Raw genomic sequence first — 10,887 nt, 5'->3', positions numbered from 1 at the left:
TTTTAAAAAGTTGTTAATATTTTTGAAATTTGGTTAACAATTCTCAACCATTGTACTTGATAAATATTCAAATCATTGTAGCAAATAGAGAGAAAATAGGTTTAACTTTAAAAAACCAACAATAAAAAATGAAATGGTTGCCAAACGGGGTTTTAGTGATTAACTTAAGATCTGTTTAATAACTATTTAAATATTGTTTAGCAACTATTCCGTTTTTTGTTCTTTTAAAATTAAGCCTATTTAAACTCATTTTCTTATAATGGTTGTTTGTCAAATTTCGAAAATCACAACAATTTTTTATAACATTTTTTAGTTTTCAAAATTTGACTTAGTTTTTAAAATATTGGTAAAAAGTAGATAATAAAGCAAAAATTTCAGAGATAGAAGAGGTATTTATATGTTTAGTTTTAAAAAATTTAAAATTTAAAACCAAATGATTATCTATATTGGTTTTTTTTTACAAAATTAAGTCTATATATACTCTTTCAAATATTAGTTTCATTTACCTATATTTTAAAAATGTTTTAAAAATCAAGCTAGTTGTTTCTTAAATGTTTTTGTTTATGAAATTTGATTACAAATTCAAATATTTAGTTGGAAAGATGAAAATTGTTGCAATAAATTTTTCAAAGAAGTAATAATTATCGAATAGAATCTAAGATATTTATCAACCATCACCAATAAACAACCAATTGTTTAACGGGAAGTAAACAACTAATTCATCTATACATTATTTCCTCAAAATAAAAAAGAATCTAATCAACAATTGTCATATTTTCGTCATTTGCTATATTCACAATATTTTTTGAGCAACCTTTGCTATATTCACAACTACTTTCCATAAATGATATTATTTTGTAAAAATTATGCTAAAAGCTACAAATCACCCTAAAAAAAAATCAATTTCACAATCATATATTTTAATCTCATTAATTCTATCAACTTCGAAATAAGAGTTTGTAAAACTTACCTAGAGTAAAAATAAATAAATAAATTTTAAATTTTATTTAGAAATCACCTACCTTTTAAAAATTAAGTTTATTTCACCTCAAATAAAATAGTTGAATTATTAGCCAAATTTTAAAAATAAAAACAAATTTTTTAAAACCTATTGCTTTTAGTTTTTAAAAAGGGCTTAAAGTTGGAGAAAATATATAACAATGAGATATTTAAAAGTGGAAGAAACGTTTGTACGCTAAACTTAAAATAAAAAATAAAAAATCGAATAAGTATCAAACGAGACCTTAAAGATTGAATTATAAATTTAGTTTAGGAACATTTAGCTTCGTAACCATTTAATCCTTTAACGTAGACAATCACAAATTTAATCGCTGAATTTTATTATTATTATTATTTTTGAAAACTCCTAAATCTACTTAAATTAACTCAAATTTTATCGTAACTTATTAGATATGAAATAAAAAAAATATTAAATACAAAATTTAAAATTTAAAGTTATTAAGACGAATAAAAGTTGAAGATGTAATTAAAAAATATCTTAAATCATAATCAAGAGCAAATTCGGGCAGCACTTACTATTACAAAAAAGGAAAAAGGTAAAGTCCGGGCAGCATAATCCGGGCAGGGTAAAAACTAACGTCACTGTACGACTTCTCAGCTACAAAAACGATTCCACAGAGAGTAACAGTTATTCGCCAAAAAGGAAAAAAATAAAAAAAATAAATAAAAATGGGAAAAAAGGGATATTGTAGATTTGATACGATATTATATAATCATAAATGTTGGTCCTCAAGAAGGCGGGTGAAGATTTAAAGATCGAGGCGAAGGAGAAAAGGGATTTACAGAAACACACAGTCCCTTTTTTGAAAACTGAAGAAAAACAGACAGAGCGTTGTTAATGGCGATTTTGTCTAAGCTCTTCTGTCAATCCACTTCAACTCTTACAGTTTTTTAAACCCTTGTTTCCCCTCTTCTGATTCCTTGTTTCACTCGGCACTCAAATCGTCCTTTTCTGAGGTTCTTTGATTTTTCTTTTGTTCTTTCTGGGTATTTAAGGAAAGTTCAAACGAATTGCCGATTTGGGTTTTGGTTTTTGAAGATGATGATGGAGATGGAATGGCCTTCTTGTCTTGATGAATATGAAAAGCTTGTTATTAGGATGAACACGCCCAGGTTTGTGCGGTTAACTCTCTGTTTGATTATTTCCCCCTGTTTTTTGGTTGAAATTTTTGAAACCCATTTAATGAATTTATCTCTTTAGAAGATTTTTGGGTTTTCTTTCTGACTTGGGGTTTTTGGGTTTTTTTTTTCTCTATTCAGGGTTGTGATTGACAATGGGGCTTGCTCTACGGCCACTTTAGTGAAGGTATGAACAAAAAATCTTTGTTAAAACGATCTCTGTTCTTATGGAACTGTGTTTGATTCTGTGATTGAAACTTTCGTTTCGGTCGGTGTGTTTTGTTTTTGAAGGTTGATAGTGCTAGAAGATATGGAAATCTCTTGGAGGCTGTACAGGTTCTTACTGATTTGAACCTTTCAATCAAGAAAGCTTATGTTTCTTCAGATGGAAGATGGTTCATGGATGGTAAGATTGAGAACATTTTTCTCCCTCTTTTTTTTTTGGGTGGTTGTCTCTTCCTTTTGAATGTTTTCTAATAGTTGTTTTCTTTAATTTCATTCCAGTGTTTCATGTTACTGATCAGAACGGCGAGAAATTGACTGACGAGAGCGTGATTAGCTACCTCGAACAGGTGATTTGTAGTTGATTGGTTGTTGTTTGTTTCATTGTTGATTGAATTCTCATCTCAATGATGAACATTAGGTGTTTGGTTATATTCCTGATTGAATTTTCTACTCTAATTATGAACATTCTGTTGTTGGTTTGTTCTGATTGAAACTCATTTTTTGGATCTGGGATGTTTGTTTTACTTGGCAGTCGCTTGGGACGACTCATTATCGGAGGAATGAAGAATTTAACGGTACCACCACGACCTTGGAGCTCACTGGGACCGACCGTGTTGGTCTTCTTTCGGAGGTGTTTGCTGTTCTAGCTGATCTGCAATGTGATGTGGTGGAGGCAAAAGTTTGGACTCACAATGGCAGGATTGCTTCCTTGATCTATGTCAAGGACTGCAACTCAGGTTCCCCTATAGAAGATCAACAGAAAATCGACACTATTGTTGCACGATTGAGAAGTGTTCTTAAGGGAGACAATGACATTCGTAGCGCCAAGACTTTGGTCTCAATGGCAGTCACACACACCGAAAGGAGACTTCATCAAATGATGTTTGCTGACCGTGATTATGAAAGGAAGCCTATCTTGAAGTCAAATGCCAATAACTCCCCCACTGTGACGGTTCAGAATTGCGCCGAAAGGGGTTACTCGGTTGTGTATGTTCAATGCAAAGATAGAACGAAACTATTATTTGATGTGATTTTCACTTTGACAGACATGGAATATGTGGTGTTTCATGCCACAATCAACACTGCAGAAGAAAGAGCATATCTGGTATATATATACTATGACATATTCTGCATACATATATTGTGAATCTAGATTAATTCTAAATCTCATGGCAACGTTTTCGGTTTTGGTTTTTACAGGAATTCTACATCAGACATAGCGATGGAACCCCAATTAGCTCCGAAGCCGAAAGGCAGCGAGTTATTCAATGTTTACAAGCTGCTATTCAAAGAAGAGCATCTGAGGTAATTTTCTATTTCAACTGATTTGTTTTCTCCCCATCATTCTTGTAAGTAACAAAATAATCAATGTGTGATTGTCAATTTTAGGGTGTGAGGCTAGAACTATGCACAACAGACAGGCCAGGCCTTTTAGCAGATGTCATGAGGACGTTCCGAGAGAATGGTCTGAACGTGACGAGGGCCGAGATCTCCACCACAAGGGACATGGCTCTAAATGCCTTCTATGTGACCGACGTAGTAGGAAATGCAGCTGATCCAAAGACCATCGAGTCAGTTAGACAAAGGATTGGATTGAGTAACTTGAAAGTGAAGGAACTTCCATCGACTTATCATCAAACGACGGAGAGGGAAGAACAAACACTTGGAGTTGGTGGGGCCGTGTTGTTTACTCTTGGAAGCATGGTGAGGAGGAATCTATACAATCTAGGACTGATCAAATCATGTTCGTGAAAGAGGTCGATTCGATACACTACAAAAGAAAGGAAAAAAAAAAGGTCATTTGAGAGAAAGGATTGATTGGTTTTTACTTTATGAGAAATATTCTTTGCTTCTGGTTATATGATTTTGTGTATATAAAGAATAGATAGAAAAAGGAGAAAAGGTGGAATTTGGTGATGGGTAGTTATAGTTTGGTTTATTTAGGTTTTTTGGAAACATATTTTTCAAAGGTTAGAAGGATATGAAATGTTACATATATATCTATGGGTTTGTTGATGGCAGTGAAAGAAAAGAGGGTAGTTTTTTAGTATACAAAGTTCAACACAGTGATGTAAATACCAAGTTTTATATTAATGGAATGGAAAAATATTGGGTTGACTATGGTTTTTTTTTCCTTTCTTTTTTGTCTTTTGATATTTTTAAATTTTGTTTGCCTTCTAATTTATTTACAATAGTTTAGGTCTTTGTTTCCTCTTCAAATAAACTCCCGAAACAAAAAACAAGGTTTTTAATAACTATTTCTTTATTTCTTTCAGGTTTTGTTGGATAATAATTCCATTTATAGTTATCTATTTTTGAAATTTAGGTTGTTTCTCTTATTTTGCCCATTTAAAAGAAACACTAAATTTCTAACTATTTTTTTTTTAAAAACAAATTTTTGAAAGTTAATTTTTATTTATTTACTTACTTTTCTTTAACTTTCAAAATTTAATACATAAACTTATGAGTAGAAGGTTGAGTTTAATAAACTTGATTTAAAAAAATCAAATGATTATCAAACGAGATTTAATTTTCAAATTTTGAGTTATTTTTTAATACATTAACAAAACAAAGAAACTTATTGGTGAAAATTTAAATAGTCTCTAGTTTAATTTTATTAAATAAAAAATAAAAATTAAATAACTATAAAATGGGATTGTAGTAATTTCAATATAATCAATAAAATCCTTAAAGTTTACCAATTTGTCTCCCACACATATATATATATATATTTTACCATAGTGTCGAATAAGGTCTCTAAAGTAGAAAAAAAAAAATCAATTTTAACTCTTCAAGTTTATTTAAGTTTTAGATTCATATGTTATCGTTAAAATTTCTTTAATGAAAAATGTGGTGTTTTCTTATGTTAAACAATGATAGAAGTAAGAAATTGAACTATCGACTTTTGAGGTCGTAATTAATATCGTTATCCATTGAAGCTATACTTTAGTTGACATGAAAAATGTGATGTATGGATTAAGAAACAACTAGAACATGAACATTTAGACAATATCCAAAGCTATTATCAACCTAAAAATTGCCAAACTTAAAAGGAAAATAAAAATAAAAAATAAAATCAAACCCGTATACTTTTTTTAATTTTCTAAACTCTTTCTTACCATTTCTTTTTACAATATATGAGGTGAAGGAACCTCTAACTTCGAAGTTGATAATAAATATTTGATAATAGTCGAGCTAGGCTCATTTTGGCACCAATTTCTTACCATTTGAACACATTCTAAACCCCCTTTTTTTTGCTCTTAATTTCAATGCAAATGATGTATATATTAATCAACAATATAAATATCACATAGTTAATCAATTTCTTTAACCCAAAACAGTGACCATTGAAATCAAGAACTTACTTAAATTTGACTTACAAAAGACCCTATTTAATAATATTTCGTTTTTAATCTTTAATTTTTGAAATTTATACATACTTCATCTCAATTTCTCTATTATAATTTTTACCTATATTAAAGAGGAGACACTTGAATTCCTAGTCAAATATATATTTTTTTAGTTTTCAAAATTTAACTTGATTGTGAAAATATTAGTGGTAAGTGAAAAACAAGATATAAAAATCTATAGTTGGAAATAATACTTATAAACTTAGGCTATGTTTACCAAATCGTAATGAAAATTGGTGTAATCAGAATGAGATTTTATTAATGGATAAATCGTAATAAGCCTGAATCGCAAACATAATTAAATTGTTTTTTTTATCGCTTTTACCTATAATTTTGAATCTGTCACATGTTACTGTTAATGTTATTATTTCTGTTATTGCTTGACCTTAATGGTAATGGTAACAGTAAAGGTAATAATAAATGTGGCAAATTCATAACTCTTTACAGTTACAATATCTGCAACGATAAAAGTAGTGAGTCCCACGTAATTTTCAACCACGATCAGATTAAGCACCCTCCATTCATCAATTATATTGCACAATTTGATTACAGATTTCGTGGTGGGTTGCATAATTCATTACGATTACGGAACGTTTTGTACAATAACAAAAACAATCAACTAGAGTCCATTTTTACATTAACATTGATGAGTAAATACGACCTTAAATTAGAAATGAAGCAAATATCCAAACAAGACCTAAAACAAAAGTTCATCCACTCTAGACATAAAAACAATATCTTAACCAAGAAAAGCAAAAAGATAGGGACAGCCAAATATTAAGGAAATGAAGCTATATCTAGTTGGACTATATCAATTAATATATATGTATAATTTAATTAGGCATGACAGAAATTCACAATTGAAAGTATGGTCAAGGAGAAAATAATAAACTTTATAATATATTATTATTTTAATCATGTATAACCATAGAAACAAAAACAATAAAAACAAACGAAAGGCGGCTGACTGTCTTTGGCCAATGCCATCCTCTCTTAATTAAATATTCATTTTTCCACTTGGAATTTCTCCTTTTTTTATTCTAATTTGTACATTTAATTTTGATTATTGTATTTCTTTATTCTCTAAGATTTTAAAAATTTTCGTCTAAATTTCATTTTGGCTCCTGAAATTTTTACAAATTTTCATTTGGTCCATATCAGTTTTAGAGATATTCATTTTGCTTAATTATCTTTTATTTAGATTTTAAGTATTTTTGTTCTTATTAACATTCAAATTTTATATTTTAGATCTTATTTGAAAACTATTTGGTTTTATATTTTTAGTTTTTTAAAATTATCATTGATTTCTTAATTTTTCTATACTATGTTTTTTATCGTTTTTAAATAAACACTTGTATCTTAGTCGAAATATAAAGGTGAAAATAAATTTATAAAAACTATTTTGTTTAGGCCCCATGTTTGATATCAATTTTGTTATTTTTTTAAAAAAATTATTTTTGTGCTCTTAAATTCTATATCATGCTTCTCATATTTTTTGAAAAACACTTGAATTTTTAGTCAAATTCTTGAAACAAGAAACTACTTTCTAAAAACTATACATTTTTAGTTTTCAAATGTTAATTTGGCTGGGTTCTTTAAAACACTTCTAAAAAATAGAAAAAAAATAATAGAAGTGTTTATAAGCTTAATTATCAAAAACCAAGATTAAGACCTGTTTGACAATTATTTTATTTTTTGTTTTTGGTTTTTAAAAATCGAGCTTCTAAACTTTACTTTCACATTTAAATTTCCATGTTATATATTGTCTACTTTTTACCAATGTTTTCAAAAACCAAGTCGAGCTTTGAAAACTAAAAAAAGTAATTTTTGAAAACTTGGTTTTATCTTCAAATTTCATGTTTCTTCAAGCAAAGTGAACCATTATAAGAAAATGAGGTGAAAACAAACATATACTTCAAGAAAAAAAATGGTTATCAAACAAAACATGGTTTAAGACCCCGTTTAGTAATATTTAGTTTTTGAAAATTAAGCCTAATAAACACCTCTCCACTCCTAGGTTTCTTTACTTTGTTATTTACTTTTTACCTATGTTTTGAAAACTAAAAAAATAGTTTTTAAAAACACATGTTTGTTTTTAGAATTTAGTCAAGAATTCAACTCTTTTACTTAAGAAATATGTTTTGAAAAATGAAGCAAAATTTTGAAAACTAAAAAAAATAGTTTTTAAAAACACATGTTTGTTTTTAGAATTTAGCCAAGAATTCAACTCTTTTACTTAAAAAATATGAAGAACATGGTAAACAATGGAAAGAAAATAAGCTTAATTTTTTAAAACTAAAAAATAAACATGATCTAAATAGTTATCAATTGAGGACTAGGTTTTCAACTTTTAAAAATAATATTAATGACCAAAATGATTTTTTTTCTTAACCTTTGAAGCTTAAAATAGACAATTCAAAATTAAAAAAACATTATGTTAGATTCATCTTTTTCGTTCTTAGTTCTTTTCCCCATTTTTGTTAGCTTTTTAAATCAAAATCAATCAAGAAATTTTAACATTTAAATAACAAGAAAATTTAATATACGGTGAATATAGATGCAATTGAAAACATTAAAAAGGAAACAGCAAACTTATGTTTCTAAAATTGTTTTTGTAATCCTTTCCATCAAATTTTATACCTAAAAGAATGTCATATTCATATATACATAATAATCGAAAATAAAGATAAAATGAACATAGTTCAAGTGACATAAAAAATTGTATTACCAACTAAAACTACGAAGTCAGACGCTTGGAAAAAAATAAAAAGGAAAAGGGTAAATCAAAATAATCGTCTAGGCCTTTCATTGAATGAATTTTATTAAATTTTTTTAGATAAATATCAATTTATATCTTTGAATTTTGGGTGTTATATCAATTTAAATATTAAATAATTGTATCAATTTAAACCTTGAACTTTGGAGATTATATCCGTTTACGTTCCAAACTAATAATTATATTAATTTAAACTCTAAAGTTTCATAATTGTTTCAACTTAAATCCCTATTATGTTTTATTTGGATACACTTATGAATGTTCAGAGTTTAAATTGACATATTTATGAAAATTTAGGGTTTAAATTGATACACTTATTAAAGTTCAAGGTTTAAATTAATATAGTTATTAGTTTGGGATTTAAATTAATACAAATCTCAAAGTTCAAGATTTAAATTGATACAACCTCCAAAATTTAAGGCTTAAATTGATATTTATCCAAAAAATTAATAATTAATTACGAAAATAAAAATAATTTAAGAATAATTGATATGTATGGCTTTCTTTTAAGGCAAGGAATACAATTTTATATACACCACTAATACTAAATAATAAAAAAAAGCCCATAAAATCAATTCATTTTACCTTAATGATAAATATTATAAATAACCAATTAGTAATTGTGAATTATTAAAGCTCTAAAATATACCAATATAAAGTCTATTACATGTATTCATCAAAGTTGGGAATCATCTCAACTATGCTTCCATTTTGATTCCCAAATTATGCATCTTTTACTTATTTCATATTATGCATTTTATTTTTAATCAAGTGAATTTCAAAATCATCAGCAACTTTATAGTGTGATTTGCATAATATTTTTATTGCAATAACTGAATTTTATTGATTTTTTAATCATTAAAAATAAATAACTTTAGAAAAGTTTAAAAGAGTCCGTCCATTTTTTTTTTGTTTGTAAAGATAATGGAAAAAATTGTCTGTTGATGAATGCGTGGTTTAATTTATATTTACGATTAAAGTTTTAAATTTGGCCATGTTTACATCCGAGTAAAAAGTAATAAATGAATGGTCATACTAAAAAGTACCAAATGAATTGTCTTTGTTATTGTTTACCTCCTGACATGTGGGGTCTACTGACTAATCTATAATAAAAAAACACAAACTAATTAACGAACGGAGGGTGATCGATCCATACACATTTCAAAATTACGTTATCATTACTATTACTATTACCATTACCGTTATGTATTGTCAGATTTACTATTGTCTATCGTTACCATTACCATTTTCGTTTGATCCTAAACGACAACGATAAATTTGAAAGATTCATAATTTTAAGTAGATGTGCTCAAAAGCAACCTAATTACATTTGTGATTGGATTGTGGCTTACTACTATTGATCTATCAATAGAATTTTATTACAATTACATAAATTTTTATTAGGGATCGATAAACGTGACCAAATTTAAATATGAAAAATAAGATATTCAAGTTGATTTATAAGAAGAGGGAAATAAAAATTTTGAATCACAAACCTCATAGCAAGGGCAATATTGTGAAATTAATTTTAGATTCTATTACATTCTAGAACAAATATTAACCATAACAAATCTTTTTCCATTGACAATAGTTGCATTTTAATATATAATTTAATAATATCAAGCACATTCAATTATTTTACGTTATCTAAAATGAAAAATATAGTTTTTTTTTTCTTCCATTGAAACTAATTACAAGGTCTTAGCCTTGACACTTTCCTCTTGACATGTCTCTTGCAATTTAATTTTTAATGCTCAATCCCACATTGCATGTAAAATCATGTCAATGTCAACTACAACTAGTTGACTTTTAATTTTTCAACCTTTATTTTATTTATTTATTTATTTGTTTGTTTGTCAACTCTTCCTTAATCATTTCTCTATGTACATAGATTTTAAAGACTTTATGTTTTTTTTTTCAATTTTTTAATTTCTATAACTTAAAGAAAATTATAAAATAATTTGAACAACACTTAAAAATAGCAAATTGACATAAAACTTTGTACCATCAATACCGGAATTAGAGTTTCAATTCACTTGATCAACCCAAAAATTGTCAACAAAAAAAATCTTGAAAATAGAGAGAATAAAAAAAAAAAAAAAAAGATAAAAACTCCTTATTTCCCTCAACTTTATACCTACAATTTTAAATACATTTAACAAAACTTGTAACCTAAAGAGTGGAAAAGTTATAAAATACTATTAGTATATTCAAAATAGAAAAAAATAAAGTAATAGATAAAATCCTATATAATAATTTAAGAAAAAGAAATAATATAATAAAGAAAAGGGATTCAAATTCCATCTTATGCTACATCCAATTCAAATGTGCCTTTTA

The 10,887-nt window shown here is 27.2% G+C and overlaps 1 protein-coding gene across 1 annotated transcript; it reads left to right on the top strand.

The window, feature by feature from the left end:
• The first annotated feature begins 1,690 nt into the window (after positions 1–1,690).
• Positions 1,691–4,482, top strand: LOC120069195 (ACT domain-containing protein ACR8-like). Its single transcript, XM_039020879.1, has 8 exons — positions 1,691–1,977; positions 2,060–2,133; positions 2,281–2,326; positions 2,431–2,545; positions 2,644–2,711; positions 2,897–3,469; positions 3,565–3,669; positions 3,754–4,482. The coding sequence occupies exons 2-8, from the start codon at positions 2,060–2,062 to the stop codon at positions 4,114–4,116; spliced, it is 1,344 nt and encodes a 447-aa protein (XP_038876807.1). The 5' UTR covers positions 1,691–1,977; the 3' UTR covers positions 4,117–4,482.
• Positions 4,483–10,887: the final 6,405 nt, after the last annotated feature.

The sequence above is a fragment of the Benincasa hispida genome, unplaced genomic scaffold (genome assembly GCF_009727055.1).
Source record: "Benincasa hispida cultivar B227 unplaced genomic scaffold, ASM972705v1 Contig285, whole genome shotgun sequence".
Taxonomy (NCBI): Eukaryota; Viridiplantae; Streptophyta; class Magnoliopsida; order Cucurbitales; family Cucurbitaceae; genus Benincasa; species Benincasa hispida.
This window is presented reverse-complemented; position numbering and strand designations above follow the sequence as displayed.

Coding starts and splice junctions, on each gene's coding strand:
- LOC120069195 (XM_039020879.1), top strand. CDS start 2,060: ATGATGATGGAGATGGAATGGCCTTCTTGTCTTGATGAATATGAAAAG. Junction 2,327..2,430: donor CTACGGCCACTTTAGTGAAG/GTATGAACAAAA, acceptor TTGTTTTTGAAG/GTTGATAGTGCTAGAAGATA. Junction 2,546..2,643: donor TGGAAGATGGTTCATGGATG/GTAAGATTGAGA, acceptor ATTTCATTCCAG/TGTTTCATGTTACTGATCAG.